The sequence below is a fragment of the Cuculus canorus genome, chromosome 14 (genome assembly GCF_017976375.1).
Source record: "Cuculus canorus isolate bCucCan1 chromosome 14, bCucCan1.pri, whole genome shotgun sequence".
NCBI classification, from domain to species: domain Eukaryota; kingdom Metazoa; phylum Chordata; class Aves; order Cuculiformes; family Cuculidae; genus Cuculus; species Cuculus canorus.
In genome coordinates, this window is record NC_071414.1 from 13,657,519 (window position 1) to 13,681,703 (window position 24,185).

Genomic DNA, 24,185 nt, shown 5'->3' on the forward strand with positions numbered 1-24,185 from the left:
AACACCCTGCTGCTGGGAAAAGGGATATGCCACCCCTCCTGCTGCTGCATTCGCAGGCCCCTGCCCCTCCTGGTGTTAGTGGAGAGCGTTGGACCAGCCCTGGAAGGAGATGAAAGGCTTTGTCTTACAGTATTTTGATTTACTTCTGTCTTTTTTTTGTTCTGTTTGGAAAGTTGTCACAATCCATTCAGCAGCCAACAGCAGCTCGAGTCTGTGAAAGGGTATGAACTATGCTGGAGTCACCCGATTCCATCTCCGGGCATGCCTGCACTGGGCTAACTGGGTTGTGAGGCCATCCATCCACCTAGAACTATGTGCACTCCTGCATCTACAGATTGCTTTGCTTGTGTGAGTTCCTTGCAAAGGAGGTCTCAGTCTGTGATGGCATAACCCACCACAGCACCTCCCCAGGGCTTGGCTGCCAGTCTGGAGGATCTTCACGCTCTGGATTTTTGTGTGCTTTTGTTAAACTGGATACGCAATGAACTGAGTGGGGGCTCAGCAGCTTGCACAGGGGTGATAGGCGGGGAGAGGGTGCAGGGGGGAAGCAGCCCCTGGAAAATGGGGACCCTATGGATCACTTCATAGTGACACTTATAGACAAGGAGCATTTTCTTTAATAAATACCAATCTAATGGATTAGGTCTGATCTAATTATGCATTCTGCATTAAGCCGATGCTCCCACTGTCTGTGGCTGCTAGGGTAATTAAACTTAATGTACTTTTAATGATGTCTTCTTAACTCATGCATTCATATATGATTAGAATCAAACAGGACGAGCTGTCATGAGTCCAGGAGAGCTCTTTCAGCAGCTCCTGATGGGACTCACGTTGAAATATTAATAATGCAGATTTCAAGGTTAACAACATTGGTTTTGAAGTGAGGAAAGCTTGTCACACAGTTTGAGCTAATCTAAGCCAACAAAACGGCTCCCCTTTCAAATTCAGCTTCTTCCCATCTTGCGCACATGCTCCTGGGAGCAAGGGAATTTCAGTCTTACTTGGTAAAGATGTCGTTAAGTAAGTGAACTGCACTCTCTGCAGGAGCCAACAAAGAAGCTTGGAATAATAACTGTGTGGGCACCTTTCAGAGGTTGCTGAGTGCTCCATCCTGGCAGGCTCAGCCTTTACTCCTCTTCCCCCTTCCTGCTACTTTTCTGAAAATTTGGAGCAGTTTGTTCTAGGGTCTGGCAATCAGAAGGCAAACTCTACTTCTGTCTCTGCTTTTATTTGGTCAAGTGAAATCAGTCCGTGTCCCTCCTCCCAGTCTCTGTTGGCTTTGTCCGTACTGTCGGACATGGAAGATGCTCCCTCAAGCTGTGTGTACCACCTTGTGCCATAGGGCCTGACAACACTTTGGCATTGCCTCCCTGGCCACAGCGTCCTACACAAAGGAGGTAACAATACTGCAATGAAATGGTTTTGTTTTCCCCTCCTTTTTCTGTTTTTTTTTTTTTTTCTTTTTAAATGGATTTTTTTTTTCTTTTTCAGTTGGCACATGTCCTGGCAGAGAGGTTGTCTTTTGAGTTCCTGAGAGCAAGTGGTGAAATTGTCTGAAATCCTTCCAATGGGAAAGCATTGATTTATTACACTGTAATACTGATATGAATAACACCATGTACCTCTCCTCTAAAAAGTCAGGACTTAAAGAACATGACATGAAATTAATTTGAAGGCAGCTCAAACAGAGGAGGAATTACTGCAAAAGGGACCCAGAAAAGCATGTTAAACCAGCCCTGCAGAATAATGAACATACTTTGTGGCTCTTATGTTATACTCTATTGATCCTTAACAACAAAAAGTCACCTTGACAGCCAATTTGGGCCATCAAAGTAATCTCTTAATATCTGTGTATGCATGTGCGTGTGTGTGTATGCATGAGAAAGGGATGTGCATGATTAGTGAATCCCTTCTAGTGGTGAGGATTACTTTGTTTCACCGTTCTAGAGACAGCTCTCCACTTGTGCACATTCAGCAGATTTGTTCACTTGGGTACCAGTTTGGTGGAGATGATGCCCAGCGCCCTACCTCCCATCTCCAGCCAGGTGTACCTCCTGGCAGACAGATACTGATGCCTTCTTGTGATGTATGCACGAGCAAAAGGGAGATTAAGTGCTTTGAGAACAGCCAGATAACAGCATTTTGCGAGATTCTGGCTCTAAAACCCCATTAGCAGAAAGGCTCCTCGCTGCCTAAGTACAGAGCGATGGGTAGTGGGTTTGCTTCTGCCCAATGAGGAGCTGGATTCACATCTCTGCCCCCATCCCAAAGTACAGTAAGTTAGTTCATTTGCTTTCTAAAGCTATTTGGTGATATAGTCTTAACTGTAATAAGGCAACCACAATGTTCATACCCAGAGCCTATTCCAGGTCCCGGAGAGGAGTAGGTGGCAGTGCTGAGGGTGAGACTGATGTACAGATGATGGAGAGACGGGGGATGGATAGGAAAGAAATAAGAGGTGATGCTGCAGTGAGGGCTGAGTGGAGAATCCCAGAGAGGGATAGGTTGGGATTTTGATGGAGAGATTAGTCTTGAGCTACTCCTCCATGCCTGGAACCCTTTCCAGTTCCTTGCACCCTAAATTCATTCCTCTTAAGCACTTAAACCAAATGCGTGGAAAAGAACAGAGCAGCTCTGTGTAAGAAGGGAGCTCTGAGGGGTGCCATCTCTGCAATGAAGCTGGAGCAACATCGAGCCCAAGCAGTTTGTCTGGCACTGTCTGGTGTATTTTGAGCTGGGGTTTGCATGTGGATTTTGCCCCCAAAGTCCTGCCCTCCTGCAGTCTGGTAAGCAGCTGTGCATGACACAGTGACCTCCCTGTATTTCTGTTAATTAATTAACTGAGTAGTAGAGGTCCAAGCACAGGGGTTTTAGCCAGCAGTTGGCTGCCAAGACACCAAACCAGCACTGGTGGCTGACAAATTGGTTTGTGCCCATAAATAACATGGAGGCAACTGGGGAATCTGTGTTCAAGAGAGGTTGGCAGCTACACAAACCATCAGGGAACAGGCCACGCAGATCTCTAAAAGGTATTTGGGGTTAATCTAGTACCTTTACTGATGGAAGGGATTGAACCAATCTTCTCTAGTCTCCAAGGTGGTGCTTTGGAGCAACGTTCATTAGCTAAGATCCAATCTGTGCTATTATTTCTCATGCTGTGGCAGCGAAAAGAATCAGCATTGTCCTAAGGCTACCACGTACCATGGTGATGGGTAACGTAAGCTCTGACACGTGCCTCCAGGTGGGACCAACCTATTAGAAATGTGGGCAAAAATATTCTCTTGGGGACCCAGTGCTATGTGTGAGCCTTGGGCGACTGACCATGGCATTGAAAACTGAGTATGAGCCTGTGTTCACAGTGAAAACTTTCCATGTCTGCCAAAAATTTTGATGGAGATATGTGGCTGAGTTTCTGGAGTGGAACAGGTTATTGGTACCCACTGAGTTACAGCAAACATTGATGTGCACCTGCCCCATCTTTTCACTGAGCTTAGATGAGTAAGTTCTTGCATTTGATGGCAGGCTGGCACATCAACAAAAAAGTCTAACAAAATCTTTTTGGAGCATCCCAGCTTTGTGTCCTGATGCCAAGGCTAGCATCCTACAGCAAAAGGATGGACTAGGTGATGCATCTGTTCCTCACCTGATGCACTTCAAGGTGTGGTGTTCTTTTGCTTCAACAGCTGCTGAAGATGGTTTTGGATTCTTGCTGGGACTTTCTTACAAGGAATATTTGCTTTTGCCACTAGGAGCAATTTTTGTCCTACTTATGCCAAGATATAAAGGAACATTTCTTTTGCATTTCTGCAGTTTCACTGGGAAGAGAGAGTGAACCACTGAGCAAGAAAAGTGTTTTGAGACAGGATCCAAGCCCACAGTACAGTACTGGATGCCTAAGCAATTGTGGAAGACCAAAATGGGCTGATCCAGCACAGCCTGCCCACAGGAAACCTCTCCCTCAGGACCCATTGATTTTGGAGTCTGTTGTGCTTTGAAGCCTGAGAGATCCCAGTCCCTTTCAAAAGATATTAATTCTACCCTTTGCTGACTCCTTAAAAGTTACCAGAGGGTATAAAAACCTCCTTGTGAATGTTGGAGACTTTGAATCTATAACCACGGCCCTGTGGGGTGAGCTGGGACGCCTGGTCCAAGGCACTTTTTTGTCTCAGCTTCTCCAGTTGATAAACGGGAATGATGGTATAGGGAATCATAGAATAGAATCATAGAATGGTTTGAGTCGGGAGGGACTCTAAAGATCATCTGATCCCAACCCCCCTGCCATGGGCAGGGACATCCCACTAGATCAGGCTGCCCAAGGCCCATCCAACCTGGCCCTGAACACTTCCACTTCAACAAACTTTTGGATAAAGAATTTAGGAGGTTAATTTTGTGAAAACTGAAGAAGAAACATTGAAGTGTCCAAGCCTCCGAAACACCATGGGAGCTCTTAGAAAAGCTGATCCTGGTGAAGGTTTTTGGACCAGTGCTGGTTCTGAATTATGTCTGAGCTGAATGTGTCTTCTCTCTCCGTAAAAACAAGCTAAAATCATCTAATAGTTCTCCTCAAAAATAACCCTGCAAAACTCCAAATGAAGCAAAATCATTAGCTTTGAACCCAATGAATGTGAGTTTCCTGACTCTTGGGTAAATATTAGATAGATTCCCAATTTCAACCTGAAGCAGTTTATTTGGCTGCTGTTCACAAGTCAGACACAGCAATAATCAAGGAAATCTTGTTTGATTCAGGTTGGGTAATATTGCCTGAGGGGTAACATAATTTTCATTTTCACACATCCAGCACTGGCACAAAACGGTGTGGACAGGTATGAAAAATGGATCATGGATCCTTGGTGCTAAAATTCCAGCTGACAGTTTCATTTTTATGTAAATAATAATTACCAATAAGAATGTTGCTTGGAAAAAAGAGAATGTGAAAAGAAAAACACTATTGCATTTGATAAAGCAAAATCCTCTGCAGTAGTGCCAAAAGGAAAAAAAAAGAAAGAAAAACCAAAAGAGATAAAACAAATAGAGCTGTTAAATAAAAGATCCAGGTACCAAAGAGCAAAATTTAATGAAAGCCAAAACTGTTAAATATGGATTCCTGTTGAGAAAAAATGTCAATGTCTTTAAGAGTTTTACCATTACTCTATTTTTAAGAAAAGTGTAGTAAAAATACATATTACAAGTTAACATTTTCCACGCTTTTGTCCTATTCATATATATTTTTTTTTAACACCTCCACTGATCAAAAGCCTTTGAAAGCTGCCATCTCACATCTTCGCGTCACAGGCGGTCAGTCCCAGCACAGATGTGCTGCTTCTCACGAGACTGTTAAACTGCTCCCTCGGGCTCCCCATGACCTGCTGCCACGTGGTCCTGCCCTGGGAGGATGACAGGGCACCCATGGGTCTCATCAGCCTGCGCACTCCGCAGCGCCCGGAGACGCACTGCAGCGGCAAGGTCCAGGATACAGCAAGAGCTGGGTCAGGAGATGCATCCGAGGGCTCTGGGCATGGAAACAGGCTGCTTGTGGGACGCCTCCACTGTGCCAGCACTTCCACAGAACTGAAGTTAAAATGAAGAAAAGCGGATTGAAAAAAAAAAGATAGCTAACACGAAGTGACCCGGAGAGGTGTTTGGAGTGGTTGAAAACAGAGTTCGTGTTCAGTGATGAAAGGTGAACATCACAAGGGATTCCAGTGGTGGAGAGAGGAAAACATGTTGGCACAAGACATGCTGTGCCTGAAGGACCTTGACTCTGACTTGCTGGTCTCCAAAGTGCTGCATGACAATTGAGTAAATGGAACAGATACCTCAGACCAGGCTGGTGTTAAAGGTGGTAAATGTATTGCTCTGCACATTCGTACGCTAACAGAAACTGGTATTCAGGCGGCTTCCAACTGTACTTAGGACAGCTGCATAGAGAGATGCTCCTCATAGACCTGTGTCAGTCATTTGCCAGCATCATTTCCTGCTCATTTGCTTCCCTTCTTTTCTTGATCCTCTCTTGCTGTGTTGCAGGAAAAAAAAAAAAAAAAGAGGAAAAAAAAGCAAAAAGAATGAGAAAAAGCAGCTCATAAGATTCCAAGAGCAGCTCAGTCCCCAGACAGATATTTGCTGGGTCCTGTGAGAAGCTTTGTATTTTATTTGCCGTCAGTGATCGATCTGTGAGATGGGACAAGGCTAAGTGAGCTCACTGTGGTCCCTGCCCTGGAGACCTTCTCTCTCTCCAGATGCTCCCCTGGGAATCCTTCACTTCTGGAGAGGTGTCTCAGGCCCATCAAGGTGGGCAGCATTTGTCTGTCCATGCCAGTGATTCACAGAATGATCCTTTTGTGCGATTCTGGAAAACCATCTTTGTCTCTTTGACCTCCACACCTGTGCCTGGACTCACAGTTTCTGCAATACAAAGTTTATAGTCAGCAACCTGCTCTCCTGGCTTGTGGATGCTTCCCTCTCCCTAAGGATACTTGAATGGGAATCTGCTACTTTTGGCTTTGTACCCAGACAGGCCACAACTTGACGGGAAGGCTCTGTTTGACCAGCCCTGATGTCGTCAAATGTCGTGGACACTTGAACGAAGCTCTTGTAGGGTCTCCTCCTTGGTTTGCTTCAGCAGTTTCTTCCAGGGAGCCATTCTGGCCAACTATCTACAAAATGTCCCTCTTAATTAGAAAAATGGCCATAAAAGGATTTCAGAGCAAAAAGGCAGGGATATTCCCATTGCAGCCCCATGACTTCTAGCATGTTTTACTGGTTAATAGGCAGCCATCTAGAACTGGATGTCTTGAGATGGTCTGTTCCTGGTTCAAGGTGGTTCCCTTATGTGACCACCAAACAGGGAGCACACACAGAAGCTAAGCAATGAAGAAATGGTTCACAATTCCTTATTAGCCTCCAGTAACCTAGGAAGGAGAGTCACACGTAAGGGGAGTGTGGCATTTACTTTCTCTCTTCCATAAACTGCAGCTGACCATGATCTTGGACCAACCATCCACTCTAGTCTGCCACACATGATGCCCTCCACTCTAGGGACACGATTCTTCTTTTGAACTTCCACTCATCATCCATTGAAGAATTATCACTTTGTCCTCAGGTCACTAGGGATTTCCAAACTCACTCATGACTTTGCCCCTGTAAAACAGCCTCGTTTTGTTTAGGGTCTTTCTTGCATTGAGATCTTCTGTTGCAGGGAGAGCTATTTGCAGCTCTGTCTGCATCATCACAGTAACTCCACAGCCCAAGTTCACAACAGAACGGAAGGCAGAATCACGATGGACAAAAGGGGTCAATGCTGAGGCCTTGAGGGAGTTCAGCTTGCCATTTAACAGATTTTCTTTTTTACTGTTAGTAGCTCAGACATTATTGTTTGCATCCCAAACTAAACCAAATTGAAGGACTGAGCAGGGAAGAGGGAAAAGGTGATGTTACCCTGACACCACAGGAATTAGTAAGAAAAAATATATATATTGCACACACTAAGACTTATTAACAACCAATTTAAAACAAAATGGCATAGTTCTCATTAGTGTTCCAGTGGTTCTTTGATCAGGGATGGTACACGAGTCTGTTAAATCCTATTACACTCTCCTTATTGCAGTACAGACCTGTTTCTGTCCTCCTGCCAGTGGATCTGTTTGCAAATAAAAAGGGAAATAGATTTGATTTCCTTGAGAACATCCATCCAATTGTCCCTTCTGTCATCATCATTTGTCTTGTTGGTGTTGGGTTTGTTTTTGGCTCTGGAGGGGGTGGAGTCGGGCTGCCCCTGCTCTCACCCAGGCAATGGGTCAAAAGGCCAATTATAATCCCGTAGCTCCCAGGGACATGCCGGTGCTGTGGCTCATGCACGGGATCGTCTGCATGGATTTGGCGAAATCGTGGCTGACCACACGTCCGTTTTCTCCACTGCCTCCTGCTGCAGCTGGCCTGGGAAGGGTTGATGTCCGTATGGCTTCGTTGATTGATTGCTGTGGGATTAAACAAAAACCCTTTTTAGGAAGGACGGGGGGGTCTCCCCCTGTCCTTAGCAATGTTGGAGAAATTGCAATATAAACCAAAGTTGTGTTTCCGCCCCTGTTCTCCCTCTCCGTGTCTCCATTCAGACTCTTGCTTTCTGCATGTCCCGACTGCATCTGCTCTGTTAATTTGCACCTCCGCTACATTCCAAATCAAATGTTTCAGCAGTATTTTAGGGTATAAAGGATATGTGCCATATGCAAAAACTATTCAAACTCTACAACACCAGAACAGTCATCCTGGATCTGAGCAGAGGTATTATACGCACTTCCCCCATAGATACGCTATTACTGCTCCAGTATTGTTAAGTGTGTCGGACTCTGACTCACTGCAAGCATATGTTTAACTTTCCTTATGTGAGAAGTTGAGCACGTGCCTATGTTTTCGTCTACAGCAATGGGCAACCAGGAAATGCAAACCTAATTCAGGAAACCAAATCTCATCTTCCTGTCCCAGATACCATCCAAAACATTTTCTTTCAGAGATCTAAGGGAGCCACCTGTTTAGAACAATTAAACTGAAAGATGAAATCAGTTTGGTTTCTTTGCGTTTAAGCTATCTCTAATGGCAACATCATCCTTTCTGGACTGAGATATCCGGATGAATTACCCACACCTGATAAATCTGAACAGCTATTCAGAGCCAGTCAGACACGGAGCAGCCTCCGGTGATGGCAGGATCTGCAGCTTGGCCAGGGGGTCTGTAGGGACTTGCTGAACAGAGGCTGGGTTTAGATTGGGATCTGGCCCATCTTTATGGGCGCTTGCTTGGCTCTGATAAACGGCTTTATGGGGCAGCCTCTGATGGTGGGAACCAGCCAAAGGGACAGATGTTAACATTAACGATTCCTTCCCATAGCGGCTGGTTTTAACACGGCAAGAGCGCTGCAAGCTAACACTCATGTGAATTAGTGGGTCATTTCAAGTAACACAGGGAAGCCAACAGCAGGGCAAAATCTCCTCAAGACTAAAAGTATGGAGCTATTGCATTCTGTTTTTCTTTCACAGTGTATTTCTGACATACCTAGCTTTACAGTACAGACAGCAAATATAATTTAATTTTTGTATATTCAGGGACATTAATTGCTCACATCATCTTATCCCTGTTCTCAGTGTACCTCTTATTGCCTCTAGAATTTTCTGAATCTCAATGGAAAAAGAGCTGTTGCACATTTTCAGCGAATTAGAAATGTTATTATTGCTGACAAAACATCAAGCTTATTGTGAAATGGTGGTACAAAACCCAAAGAAATGATTATTTGCTTTTTGATTCTGGGTGAGTTTCTGTGCTCAGGGAAGTGAAAATCTCTCTAAATTGTGTCAAACTCATTACATATTTCCTATACTCATACCAACTTCCATGGTCACGGGAGAGGTCAAGATGAGGAAGAAAAGGAATGTGTTACTCTTACAGCTCAAATCCCACTGCACCTATATATACAATGGTATCTGTATAAGGCATCGCCTTTGCTAGTCATCTGAGTCAAGATGTACTTGTTCCACAATGCTGCAATAAATATGTATCTCCAAGGCTCTCAAATCTAAGCCACTCTTGACATGACACTCTGAAATTTAGATAGACGAGAATTAAGGGCTCAAACAAATCTCCTGGGTCACAGCAAGTACACTTCTGCAAGACCATGACAGGGTAGAGAAAAAAAAAATTACCGGAGATATTAGAGGCCAATTTCTTTCTAAAAGGACCCATAATTCTGAATTTAGAGACCCATATCATATGTTCCAGAGTAACAATGCTCTGAGCCTGTACCACCATTTCCAGCCTGCGAATGGTGCCAGCAAGGTGCCAGCAAAGAGAACAACAGGATCTGATTCATTACCACACTGCCCCAGTTTTATCTTGCTGTTAACTGCTTGCGTTTGGGGATTTTTTTCATATTGCAGTAACAGCTGTATCACACAAACCCCAGCACGCTTAATCCATGCTGCACACACATCACCATAGTCTGCTTTCATTAATTTTGAGGAAAGGCAACATGATTCTTGTTTCTGTTTGTGCTACAATTTCACTCTATATCTGGATTTTGAACCAGCATTAATGCCACATGTCTGATCTTGCATCAGCTCCTCACTATGGTCCACTTGACCCTCTTTTAGCTTCCTTTGATGCTCTTATTCCTTTCTAGCAAGTCAAGTGACACAGTCACTTCATTGTCCCTATGTTTTGGCTTTCCACCCATGGTCTGGGCTGCATCCGTCTCTGAAGGCAGCTTTGGAGCTGGGGTAGGTTCAGAGAGAAGGTGTGAAAGGCCGGGGAATGGGTTGCCACCTTCATCCGCTTTGATTCACTTCTGGACTTGTAACAAAACTCGATTAAGGCAACCAGCATGGCTAATCCGAGCCCACCGATGAGGATATAGAAAACCCCTGCCACATTGCTGAGACTCAGCGCGCTTGTCTTGTCCTAGAAGAGAAAGGAAAAGGGAGGGAGGGAAGGGCACATGGGAAGGAGAACAACAAAATTAATATGAGATTGTTCCCAGAGGGACGCTGCACAATATAGCAATGTTGACATTACATCATCTTCCTCTTTAAATGAATATATGACATTTCTAGGAGCATTTTCAATTTTTAATCCAACGTCTAGTAAAGCTAATGTTTCCCTCACAGAAACAAATAAACAATTTTTCAGCAATGTGACTCTCTGTAAAGGTTTGGGATCTCTGCTTTTCAATCACCTAACTTAAGTGCTTAATTTACCCAAAATGCCTAGTTTAAATTATTGATTAAAGGAGGGAGGAAAAAAATTCTGTGCCTCTGTGACATTTACTTGTCCCTGATGTCTCATCTGGAATAACCTGTTCTCTTGGAAATGCTCATTCCTTCATTCCTAGATTGTTTCCTCTGCAATTCTGTTGCTGAGCAACACATCAAAATGGCTGTTTTCTTCCTTTTTTTTTTCTTTCCTCTTCAATACGGAGGTTGAAGTGACACCTGAGCTGTCCTCAGAAACTCATTTGATTTCTTTGTAAGAAGGCAGCTATTTCATAAGCAATCAAGATCTGTTGATGCATGTCTAAGCTAATTATTTGGTTGGCAATAAATAGGGCTATTAATGGGCCACTATTCACAGTCAGCAGCTACATTCTGATTTTACAATTGCCTAATGAATCGTCATGACTCTTTGGGGAAGAAGTGAGTCTCAGAAAGAAGTCTCAGAAAGACTCACTTCCCTACTAAAGAAATAGAATCCCCACATCTAACCATGGTGCCACCCAGTGCGGGTCTCAAAACCTTCTCTTCCATGCTGACCAGGTGGAACTGGGATGTTAGGATAATCTGGGCGGCAGCAGGATCCCAAAGCTTCGCTCAGCTCTGTGTACAAGGCTCGTGTTTCTAGGACATACTTTCCCTATAGTGGACTCAGACAGCGGTCCCCTGCGCCGTGCTTGTCGCTGCTCTGCGATATCGACTCGATACCTCTTTGCCAGAACAGATTCCCCAGGGCAAACCAAACAGGTCAGTGCAAATATGTTGGAGCAACCAGCATTAACAGCCCCACTCCTTGGATGTGGGAGGAAAATTGCTTATAGATCATTTGAAATGCAGCCACACAGTTCGACAATAATATTTGTGCCTATAGAAGTGTCTGCAGTTGGGAACAAAGCCTCTGCATGGTTCTTGGTGTTCCCTGCTACTTGATAGACACGTGGACTGGTGGGTGGCACAGCTTGTTCCTTGCCCTTGTAGGGCATTTTCTTCACTTGCTTTGCTTGGCTGGTTTTACAATAAGCACCCCACAATTTTCAGGATTCAGGGAGCAGAAAACTATACTGGAGTGATGTCAAAAGGGTCCAAAATCAAACAGCAGCACGAGCATCGAAGGTTTTGTTTCAAAATCAGCCTGCCTGGCATTGTCTTTCAGGCAAGTACGTTTTGCAAACAGACTCTGTCTTTTGCAGTTATTAGGGTTTGATGGCAAAATTTAACGTAAAAAGCACAAAATTTCAGTTTTCAAAATTAAAAAGCCCCTCCTGTTACAGAAGAGAATTTAACTTTATTATTATTGTTATTACTATTATTATTATTATTTTAATTGAAGTAGAAAGAAAAGAGGTTTTCTTGTCAAGAATACAAAAGAAAATGGTTTTTTTTAACGTATTCCTTCATCTGGCCCCACTGTCCATGCAATCTGCCAAACTCCTGTTCAGCTGGAGCTCTCGCCACAGGCTCCAGTGCCACGTGGAGCAACTTTCCATCCTGAACCCTCTGCTGAAAGATGCTGAGGTTTGGTTAGGGGTTCACCCCTGCAGAGTTTCAGTCACTGGAAAAAAACTCCACAAATGATTTTGTTTTCCGTGCTTCGCTGACTGACATTGCTGCCAGAAGATTCGCCGCTGTCACTGTGCGCGTTGCACCACTGCAGGCAGGATGGTCACCACTGGTGGACAGGTTTGGTTTCTCCCTTGCATAGCCTTCATGTTTAATCTTGCCAATGCTTCCTGTGGGCTTTCTGTAATGAGACACTTCTGCAGATATCCTCTTAGTTTCTGTAGTTTCCATATTTGAAGGATTATTTGTCTGGTCTTTTTATAATCTGCCTTCATGCACTTTTTTTCCCCGAGGGTTGACTGTACGTTTGTTCAGTCGTCTCTTCTCTGCAGATTACTGATTATTATTGAGCAGCTGAAATATGTAGGGAGTTTTCTAGTGAAGATTTAGAAAAGCAGAACAATTACTCTGTGAAAACTGGGTTACAACACATCAGGAACTTTGCCTTGTCAAATTCAGTCTGAAGGGGCTGCATTAGCTTCAGGGAGGGACAAAGACACTAGAGGTGGGCTGCCTTCCTTGACACCCTAATCTTTTAGCCTGGCTCGTTAATGAAATTGGTTGATCAGCACATACTCTGTTCTCAGAGAGAAGGGTGAGGACAGGGAAGGAGGTGGAACAGCCATTTGTCTGTGTCTTACTAACGATTTTCAGCCCATACTTTCACTGTGATTTGACAGAAGGGTGAAGATCTCCAAGATACCAGGAAAGTACAAGCTTTGTGAAAAAGAATGACACTGGAGGGAAGAAAAAAACCTATTAATGCTCTCACTCAGATAAATGTATCCTTGAAATCCATAATGGCATCAGAGATTCCACATGGATTTTTAACCTGCAGCCTCAGATCCGGAGGAAACCCAGCTTCCTTGACTCTGTCTGGCATGGGAATACATAAATTCCAAGTTTTATTTGCCACAATATTCTTGTATTTCGATCTCCAGTTTGGGGGTCGTGGTCCCCACCTTCTCAGCCAGCTACAGCAGCAGAGCAATCTGGCAGCCAGGGAAGGCTGCTGGTTCTTAATTTCCACTTTCCTCTCGATACCAGCAGCAAATCGATTGGTAAGAGAGAGGAGGTGATCCAAAGCCGTTTCCTGCACCACTATTTCATACAATTAATTTCAGAGCTGTTGTATTTTTCTTGCGTTTACTTTGCAGTAGCATTATTATTATTATGATCATTATTATTATTATTATTACCATTATCACTACTATCATTACTGTTATTACTACTATTAGTTTTATTATTGGGACTATGTGGGTGAACTGAAAGTTGTCTTATGCAGAAGGCAAAGGAGAGTAGTGAGGCACAGTGCTGTGCAAACCTGCTGGGAAGGAGAGAGCAGCCTGGGCTTCACCTCTACCACCACAACAAGGTTTCTCCTAAGGAGTCAAAACCACGGGCAGCTTGCGTGGGGCACCAAGGAACACCGAGCTGTGGGGGCATGGCTGGTGACACAGCATGCTATCAAGAGTTAGGCTGAGAAGTGAAATTGCTCCTGTGGCGTCGCTTGACTTCTTGCTCATTCTCTCCTTTTCCTTTTTGTTTCCTTTCCTCTTGCAGCAGGGCATGCAGAGACATTCTCCTAGATGGAGGAGTGCCATCTCCTTGCTGCCATCAGCTGCAGGACCAGACCCACATGAACAGTAGGAAATGCTGCGTGCCCCACTGAGGCTTTGGCTGTGATTTTTGTGCATGCTCCTAACCTAATAATGTTTATAATTATAAGAAGTCCCAAATTATAATATACGTACTGCTTGAGAGGACCCTCCCCTCCTCTCTGCTCGGGCTCTGTGACACCAGATGCTCTCCCGCGGAGCTGCCCATCACCAAACCAGCTTGTTAGTGGGAGTGTAAATGTCACTGCTCATCTCCCGCAGCGGCAGAGTGCTGACGTGGGGGGAAGATTGGCAGGTGAAAAGAGAAAGAAAATCCCATCTTTCTGAAAGCCCAGCCTTGTTGCTGCAGCAACCAGGCACTTTCCTGTCTGTTCCTCTCAAACATGGCACTGTGTCCGTCATCCTCTTTGTCATTATTTATCCTCCTTGGCTGAAAGGCATTAAGGCCAAATTTCCCCAGCTTCCCAGCAAGGCTGGTCCTTTCTTTTACCCTGACCAGAACCCACTGGGAGCACAGGGTGGTGACACCTCAAGCTGTTTTGATCTCCACAGAAGATGCACCATCATTAGAACAGGTAGTGGCTCCAGAAGCTGAGCTTATACACCAAACACTGGGCTGCTTTTATTCAGGCAAGACCTGAAGCTCAGCAATGAAAGACACAGTGGATGTTTGAGTGCACAGAGAAACCTCAAGCTTGAGGGAAATGGTGGCTGCTACGGGTTTACTGCAGGGAAAAGAGCAGTAGGAACATTGCCGCCTGGTGTAGGACACTGCATGGGACTTCCCACTGTCTGGCAATGCAGCTGGGACTGTGGTTGTCCTAGATCAACAGCGCCTGAGTGCAGCTGCCCAGCACTTTCTGGGATGGCATAACATACCCAAATATTCAGCAAAGCAGGAGTGTTTCACTCGAGTTTTAGTTCTGATCCACTAAGGTATCCCCTATTTCTTTATAGGGATTTCTCTGGATAAAAAAATAGGTGAGCAATAGATAGGGGAACAGTTAGATTAAAAATAGGATGCACAGAAATCGGCTGCAGGCAAGGAACACGGTCTGGAGCCAACGAACATAAGCCTGAGAATTTACTTGGCTTTGGCTAGAAACCTCAGATACAAACCTTATATCCAGATAGACCCTCACCCCTCTTCATTAGCATTCATTTATACTTCTGGAAGTCCTCAAACTGCAAACTAAGATAAGCTCGACAACAGACAGAAATGGGGAGATTTTGTCACACAAGTGGGAGGAAAGATATGAAAAGGCCTCCAACCTCTCACGCTTTGCTCTGAACCTTGGCTATTACAGGAGAAGTGCATGGTCTGGCGTGTGACCCCAAAGCACAGGTGGGTTTTATGCCCACAACGGGCAGGATGGGGGAAGCTGTGTCTGGCGACTGGCCAGCCTGGCCTGCCACATCCCCGGCACCGGGGGGAAAGAGGGAGAAACTGCTCGGAGAAACTGCTCATGCAGCAGCCAGAGAGCTTGACTGGTTTGGGATAGATGCAAAAGAGCCTATGAAGCAAAAATGGGTAAAATCCACGTTGACGGTAGGTGGGTATATTTGCCTGGTTGCATCCAGGAGAACAAATGAGAAATGCAATTGCTTGGTCTTTCTGCAGATGGGAGAGGGGGTCTGGTGATGTTAGCATTGATTTCTCTTACTCTTGTTCCATATTGCACTGCTGTTGCAGACACAATGCAGATGCTGAGCAACGAACAGAGACGTCACCCTTCCGTGTAACAGCTGAGACTCTTCACTGCCATCTTCCACTCCCATTAAAAGCTTACATGGTTTTAAGGCTTGTGCATACTGATTTCACACATGGAGTTTCAAGCAGCTGTCATGACTTTAGGATCCAATCTCATTTATTCACATGATTTGCATGTGTGTAATCATGTTTTTCAAGCACATGTAAATAACGTGATCAATATTGAGGTCATACGATCCACATAAACCCATGTGTCCCAAACCTTCTGTTTCTGTCCCTATTGGTTCTCCTGTTGGGTTGAGTGAAGCACTAGATCTACGTCTTTTTTTTTCCCACCAGAACAGTGATGAAGTACAGTATTGTAGAAGGGCTTTTTTAAACTAAACTGATTTCAAATCCATTTTCTTCTGGGCATTTTATCAGCTATGGGGTTTCTCTAGCACTGATGCATGCAGGCTTGTGGTGAAGGCATTGTGGAAGCTGTGTCATGCCTTTGGTTTCCCAGCAGAAGTAATTACTTTTCATTCATATGGTGACTATTGCTCAGTTGGTTGCCTTGCAAAATACATGCACTATGCAAGTCAATTAGATTTTTTGCCAAAGTGGGACCAATGCTGTATTGTATAGCTTTATAGAAGGGTTATTCTTGGATAGGTACAATGCCGCAGAGTAGAGCAAAATTTGATTTTAAATAGCACCTGTTAGCCCCAGAATGCCTTACAATGTGATAAAACAGTTGGTGAGATTTAGACAATTAGGCCAGGTGGAAAAAACATGACAGCCTACCAAAAAATGTTTGTAGAAATGTTCTCCTTCTTATGAAATTTGAATATCTGTAATACTTTAAAACCCAACCCACTCCATCTGGCTCTAGAGGTGGGCTGAACACAGAAAGGAAAAAAATATTATATTTTTTTTTCCAATTTTCAGTCGGGGAACCCCACTGGCATTTGAGAGCAAAACCAATTCTGGGCGATTGTGAAGGTCTTGCTGCAGCTCTGGCGTAAAGGTGCCAGGGCTGAGCAGGAGCTTTTATTTCTGTCTACTGAGAACAAAAACATTAATGGAAATATTCAAGGTTTCCACTGCTCTTTCCTAAAGTGCTATAAAATCATCTTTCTCAACTAGACTTTGGCCCAAGCTAGACATGAATGATGCAGCTTGAATGTAATTTTGATGCAAAGAGCAGTCCTCCACAGTCATCTGTGAGGCTTTGCAGAGCAAGATGGATTTTAACACACCAGACTTAGGACACTTTATCTCTGTGTGCCATATGCCAATTGCTTTTTCCTCTCCTGTATATAATTTCCTTTCCTGTATATTTTTTTACATGCATGGACATGACATTTGCACTGAGTTCCCTGGTGGTTACCATATAAATAAAGAGTAAGAACCCAATCGCTGGGCTTCGTGCAACACTGTGAACTTTTGGATGGGCTATTAAACAAAGTGCATCGCACCAGCTTCCAAATCCAGGCACCACGAAGACCGGGGGATCTTTGGTTACACACTAATTTTTGCAAGGGTAGGTAAGACCTCTGTGGCGTGACTGACCTTACTTCCGGAGTCCTTGCTTCCACATTCCCCTTTATCGTACCACCATTTGCTTTTCAGCTTGTCTAAGACGCCTTGCTCACTGAGTTTCAAAACCGCTAGGTTTACGGGACCTCTTCAACCAGGGGGGAAATAACATAAATAACATTACCAATGTTATTTTATGTTATTCAGCACAGACAGTTCATTCACAGCATTCATTGAACAACTTTAGACATTGACAAAGTGATATGATTGAATACTCCATCTGGCCGCCCCTCCCCGCCTCCACCAGTGCATCCCTCCCCCCAGCAGCAATCACACAGCTCTTCCTCCAGCATAGCAAGATGAGTATTACTATATCACTTTGAGTAACCAGCAACCTCAACCACCTGCCACTGATACTTGCAACGCTCTGGCCAACGTGGACACAGCAGGTCCATCCCACCTGCAAGGTGCTCCGTGGTTGGCAGTGCCCTGCAGAGTATTTAGGTCTCATCTGGGTGTTTGCACCCAGGATGCACCCAGCACAGCCTTTGGGGAAGGCGGGCAGGAGGAGAGGAAGGGAACTGCCTTCAAGACCCCTCTGCCCCAAAGACTGTGCAGGGTATATCTCAGCCCACATCACTTATTATTTTCTTTTTGGTGCCCGTTTCGGTGAGCATTCGCAGCGTGCACCATCGTGGCAGGGCTAGAGGATGTTTGTGCCAGAGGGCTCTCCCAGGGCTGGAGTGCAAGGCACGCTGGCGGAGCAGTTGCTGGTTACTGTCCATGCCGTTTATACCCACTAGTGTGTTCTTACTGGGGCTGACCTTGGAATCACCTCCCCCGCTGCCGCATTCGCCCTTGTCGTACCACCATTTGTTTTTCAATTTGTCCAAAAGCCCCTGCTCGTTCAGTTTTAACACTGCCAGGTTTACTGGGTTTCTTTAAAATGAATAGATAACACTCGATGAGTAACACGCGGAGAACACTCGTCAAGCAAGTGACAACGAGGGATGGGTGAACCAGCGTCCCTGATCCAGCCTTGCCCCCACCTCTCATGAGCTCCTGGGGACCTACTGAGGATTTGTCTCCACGAAGAGCAGCAGAGAGCCACATCCCACAACCATGTGGCTTAGGGTATGAAAGAACTACCCCCACCTTAAGCTTTCTTCAGCAGTAGTTGGATAGGTACAATAATAGAAAGCTTAGCACCGACATTCCTCGTCATTGGAAGATATTACAAATCCCTTAAAAATGGAAAATATTACATTCAAGAACAAATCAAGACATCGTTTATAGGGATCCAGCCTCGGTGCAGAATTTCTCTGGTTGGGGGTTTATTATATGTATATATTTATACAATTTTGTTTTCAGTGGGGGAGGGCAGTCTGGCTCGCCTATTCCTCTTGAGTGATTCTCACATCACAAAAGACATATATAGAAACAACATGATCAGTAATAATTTCTCATTAAGTAACACACACACAAAAAGAACATTTAATCAGTTCAAGAACTTTAACATATTGGGATACACTTCAGACACTTTAGGATGTACGAAACATAGGGGTAGATCCCCAGCTGGTGGCAGTCACCATTGCTTTTCCTAAAGCCCTGTGGAAAGGCCATGCTACCACAACAGAGAACCTTGTCGTCTTATGTCATTTGATGTTGTGGTCTGCATTTCCTCCCTCAACTGTTCTCCAGAGCTCCCAGCGTCTCAGGAGCTCAAGACCCTTCTTTGGGAAGTGAATTCCTTTGCTTTGGTCAGCTATGAATTGCCCTGTATGCCCTGTGATATCATTGCCATGTTACCAAAAATGGATGCAGAACCATTAAACTATACACATCCAAGAACATTTAGGACTTTTGGATGGCTGCAATGTTTCCTAGCTGCGTCTCCCCAGTCACGGAAAACATTGCTTGAGTTTGAATGCTGAGCATACTTACTATTCAGAAAGAAAACCAGTGATCTGGATTTAGGATAGCTTGCAAATACAAACTGTGCCACAGTCTGCCCTCAGGCTTGTTCACACACATCTGGCTGATTTCAGTGGTGAACATCTGAGGGAGCACCTTGACTCAGGATGAGCAGCGGAGTTTCATAGGGTCTGTACATGGGCACAGTTCGTTTCTGGATGCTGGGTTTCAGGTGCAATGCTGGTATAGACATCACGTGAAAAGAGTGAAAAAGCCAAGCACAGTGAGACACGAATGTAAGAGGGCTTTGAAAAGCATGGAAGAGGTGGAGGGCTGAACTGTCTACCTAGAGATGTTGAATAATAATCAAATAAATCTTGAAAAAGGGCAAGGACCTTGCAGCTCCCATCTCTGAGAATTCATGCACATAACACTGTACCACACCAAGGGGGCTTTTTGCTTATACTGCAATTCTAAAAAAAGCCAGTCTGTGAGCAAGAGGGATGTGCTGACCTCCACGAGCCCACGATGACTCTGCCTGTTGGGATCCCATCCAAGCACTGAAGCCTCCACAAGGACTGGGAGCCTCCTTCAGGCAGAATCTAGCCTTCAAAAAGTGAAATCCAGATGCAGTCATACTTGCTACCAGTCCAAGAAAAGTCAAAGGTGTAGAATTGAAGATGGCTGAATATTTTCCCTTTTTTTACTATAAAAATATTGTGGTCAGTCTAACTTTGGTTACATTTATAGCCAAAGGAAACATGTGAGCATAGCTTCAGAAAGAATTTGATACTAAGTAAATCATAATTATTTCTATCTTCTAAAACAGAATACAGGTTAATTAGCACTCCGATGTCTGAACCATCTGCAAGAGATTAGTTGACTAATGAGCCAAAATACATTGCAGCTTCTATGTGGGTACAGGATGTTAACAAATAAATGCATTGCGGTTTCCCTGAGCATAATATTAACCACATGATTTTTGGGGCCATGTGCAAGTGTTATGTGTTATCTTTCCTAGGAAGCTCCATTTCAGTTAATTGTCTCTCTCTTCGGCTCATGGGGAGTACACAGAACAAGCTGTACTTCTTCTTGAGTGTATTTTGATAAATGACTGAGCAGCCTGGGCTCCTGAAAAAATGGGGGGTTTTAACATGGAATATTTTGTGTTTATTCATAGACTCTATTAAAAACTACTTATATTTTAGGTAACTTTACCATCAGGCTGGCTGCTCTGAAGAACTTGCCCTCCGACACCTCCATCTCTTCCTTGAGTTCAGACTCATGCGAGATTTTTTGGGTCTTCTTTCCTCCAATTTGGATAATTTGGCTTTTTGCCCTCATTTTGATCACTCATCCAACAGCGGAGAAGAACAACTGACAGGTAAGTGGTTGAGTTTTGCAGCTGCATAACTATCTCTGTCAGACAGGATCACACCTTGAACTAGCTGGTGTTCAAAAGTGTAATTTCTGCCCTGCCATCATTGCCCTTCTTGGACAAGCCTAAATGGCTGAGAATGTTATCATCTGGAGGTCAAAAGATAGTCAAAGCTAGATTCACCTAGGAGGAAGAATCAAGCTCTTTTAGCAGCCCAAGAGACCTAAATGATGTCCTAAGAGGGATTTTTGCATTGATACAATATGCAGAATTATTTTGGGGTTTTCAACCTTGTTTTCACTCATCTGTGGCAATACACGTGCACACTGTTCCCGTGTAGAAGCAAGAACAACAATGGTGAACTCTCATTTAGCATCTCTCTGGGATCCCTTAGGCATCAGCTATCCTAAATGCAGGAGAACTGGTCTGGCTACAGAAGGGACGGGTCACAGCAAAAATCGAAACGCAACCCAGCTTCTAAAACACACCTGATCTAAGACAAGAGTGACCTGAGAGTTAAGATGAAGCCTGAATAAGCAACGGGCTGACCGTGCTATACAGATGCCTCATGAATGTCACTTGGCTCAGGGCAACCTCTCACGTGCAGGACCCCATGGGGAAAACAGACACTACATGAGGGCTGTAGGGAACTACTAAGATTAAAACAATTAAAACAACAGGAACAGAACAAACGTGATGGGACAAAAACTGACAGCAACTGTTCCAAAGAAACACCATTGGATGGCAAATCAAGCATTCCTCCTTTGCAATTAGGCCCGTAAGAAATTTGTTCCACATGCAGACAGGATGAAAAAGAGGAAAGAAAAAGAAATGTTAGGAATTTTTGGAATCATGCTTAGCAGAGGGATGTTTGGAGTTGCAAAATCAAAATCATTGGTGTGATTTTCTGTTTTGTTGTTTATTTTTCCTTAGAAGCACGATAAATGGCTCCTTCGCATGCCAAAGACTACAAGGCAGGTAGGATGTTTCTGTTTGTTTGTTTCATCGTATCAAAATTAGGATACAAGATTGATGTTTAAATAAATAAATAGAATCGGTGCTGTATCCTAATTTACATATTTGCAAGACTGAAAACAAACATTGGAGAGAATGCAACAGAAAACATCTCAAAGCTGCGAGACGATATCCACCTTCATTTAGATGGGCCCCCAAGTCATTTCAGACCCTGAACCACAATGGATGCAACAATTGCCGTCTGGACTACCTGCACTGCATTCATGAGCTTCTCTAAAGACACCTCCAGCAACTGCTTATATGGGAAGTGCCAAATCCAATTGGAGCTGACTTAACAAATGCAGAAATCAAAATCCTTGTGCCTCATCCACTACCAGCTGACACATCTTCGATTCCTTGGGTTGGCTTTGGCTCGGAAGCTGTGTGACCAGACAAATGCATCAGCAGACGTTCATCTGGTTTCTAGTAATCCAGAGACCATGGATTAAATCTCTTTGCATTGGGTTATGTTGCAAGCAAATATAAGGCCACACATACGATTTCGGTCAAAGTATGTTTAATAAATAACTAAATGAGTTGGACCATTAATCAGATTGCTTGAGCTATTAGTTCTGAGGACTTGTTTGTTCCACTAAAACCTCACAACTCCTCATGATTATAATGTAAGTAACTTGCATGGCTGCTGCCAGACGGGCCAGGAGGAACTGCACCTCTGGCTTGAGACTCCAGTCATCATCCCAGTTTGCAAACCGTAGTAATGCTGCTCTGAGCAGGTCAGTTTGCATGATGCACTTTGCAGGGGGGCAGCGCATGTCCAGGAGTATGGCTGTGTGCAGGGCTCAGGCTCTGCTACTAACTCAGATCTGGATATGTAATTTTTAAGTGTTTTTCTTTTTAAGAAAAGGTCTCCGAGTATATTTCATTTGACAGTAGGAAAAGACATGTGACACCTGCAGGTCTGGGCTCAGAAATGCAAGATTTGTGTCCCTTTAGACTTGCCATAAATTTGGTGATTGCCAGGATCTGAATTGACTCAGTGAATGAAAACGCACACCTTTTGCAAAGGCTTTTTAAAAACTGGCTTCCCACTCCTTCCAAATAGTATTTCATTTTAGGAAACATCAAAATGCTTTCCCCATGAGAACTCCCTCTGCAAGCATGGATCCAAGCCAGGGTAATACCATACTCTGCAAAGCTGTGCAGTTCACATGGCACAGGATGAGCGTCCCTTCTGGATAATGCTCTGTGAAACCAATGGTTACACCACAGCAGCCCCCTGCCATCACCTCATACAGCAGACATTCATAGCAAGTGGATCAGCCAGGATCCAGTTTCCAAACGCAGGGTTTGAGTAATTAGATGCTCCCATTACTGCTCAATGGGAGCTGAGCATTTTACTTCCCCGCACATCATACTCTCCTCTTTCCCTCTACCTCCCGCACCTCCATGCCCAAAGCTTTTGTGATTAACATGGCAATGGAGATTGAACTGTGTGCATACATTGATTTGCTGGGTGGTTTGGCAAAGGAAAGCAAATCCAAGCTACTTACCTCAGTGCAGACCCCTTTGGCGTTGCAATGCCATAGCCTTTGGAGTCCAAGTTACCTCCCACCTTCATAGTGTCACAGGGCTTCCGCTGCTCGATGTACTCGTTCATCGTGGACTCCAAGAGGTAGGCATACTTTCCTTTTGACTTCCTCACGCGGATCATCCCCTCTTCCGTTGTCCTCACAAAAACGGAGGGTTCGGCTGACTTCATGTATGTCCACATCTTCTCAAAGACTGCTATTTTGGATCTCTGCGTAGGACAGCAGAAACCCAACAGAACAGTTAACAGAGGTTTGGGTGCCAGCTGAGATTTCCAGCTTGGACTGAACATATACTCACATACTGCCTGGGCCAAGGAAGGCAAAAGAGGTAACAGGATGTTAACGAACCTCCTGCCATTTCTGCATCAGGGCCCAGATCAGCCCCTGATTTCTGCCACACGTTTGGGGATGGCAAGTGGTTTTGCAGAACAAACAAAAGGCAAACCAAGCTGGAAATCAGGTGATGGTTTCTTTTGGAGCTGCTCAGAGTAGCTCCACAGTAACGTGGGGAAGCACAGGGATATTCCATATTGGTATTTACAACTGCAGAATATCATATGTACTGGAGAGACAGCCTTCTGAGCAGCACAGGGAAAGCTGGATTTTCAAAGGACAAGCTCAGCAGGTCCTAATATGGTGAGGGGAAGCAAGAGAAAAAACCCAGACCTGTGCTGAGGATGAGAGAGGACGGGCCTGGAGGACTTGTCAAACAAGGGTCTAATCAAAACATTTGCATTAATGTTTCCTTTTTACCCTGAAAAACTCTTTAGTGGAGCCAGCTTCCAGGGTTCCATAGGCAATTTCTGTCTGCTTGGCCAGGTCCTCTGCACTCTCAATTGGAGAAACCATCCTTTCCACGGTGAGGAAGGCAGCCAGGTTAGCTGTGTAGGAGGATATGATGATCAAGGTGAAGAACCACCAGACGCCACCGACTATGCGGCCAGAGAGAGACCTGGACACAGAGAAGAGAGTCAGACAGGAGGGGTGTGAAGGTCCAAAAGGTGCTGCTTGCTCTTAAAGGGCCATCATTTACCTGGGCATTTACCCAAAGTCATGTCCTCCAGCCACTTCCAGGGAAGCCAAATGTCTATCTCAGTACTCAATCTATGTTTCAAGGTGTCAATGCAATTACAAGGGGAATAAAAAATTCACAGTGCAAACAAAAAA

At 44.5% G+C, this 24,185-nt stretch overlaps 1 protein-coding gene across 2 annotated transcripts in view; it reads right to left on the reverse strand.

The window, feature by feature from the left end:
* Positions 1 to 1,472: 1,472 nt before the first annotated feature.
* The window catches only part of GRIA1 (glutamate ionotropic receptor AMPA type subunit 1), a 128,904-nt gene continuing 106,191 nt past the window's right edge, over positions 1,473 to 24,185 (reverse strand). Inside the window, exons 12-16 of one of the 2 annotated variants that reach the window (XM_009561430.2) lie at positions 23,772 to 23,970; positions 22,980 to 23,227; positions 17,987 to 18,101; positions 10,309 to 10,443; positions 1,473 to 7,994 (exon numbers count right to left, since the gene is read on the reverse strand). In XM_009561430.2, coding sequence (XP_009559725.2) covers positions 7,806 to 7,994; positions 10,309 to 10,443; positions 17,987 to 18,101; positions 22,980 to 23,227; positions 23,772 to 23,970 — 886 coding nt within the window. In that variant the 3' untranslated portion in view covers positions 1,473 to 7,805. Of the gene's footprint in view, positions 7,995 to 10,308; positions 10,444 to 17,195; positions 17,311 to 17,986; positions 18,102 to 22,979; positions 23,228 to 23,771; positions 23,971 to 24,185 lie in introns of both variants that reach the window. The other variant, XM_009561422.2, reaches the window with a different exon arrangement.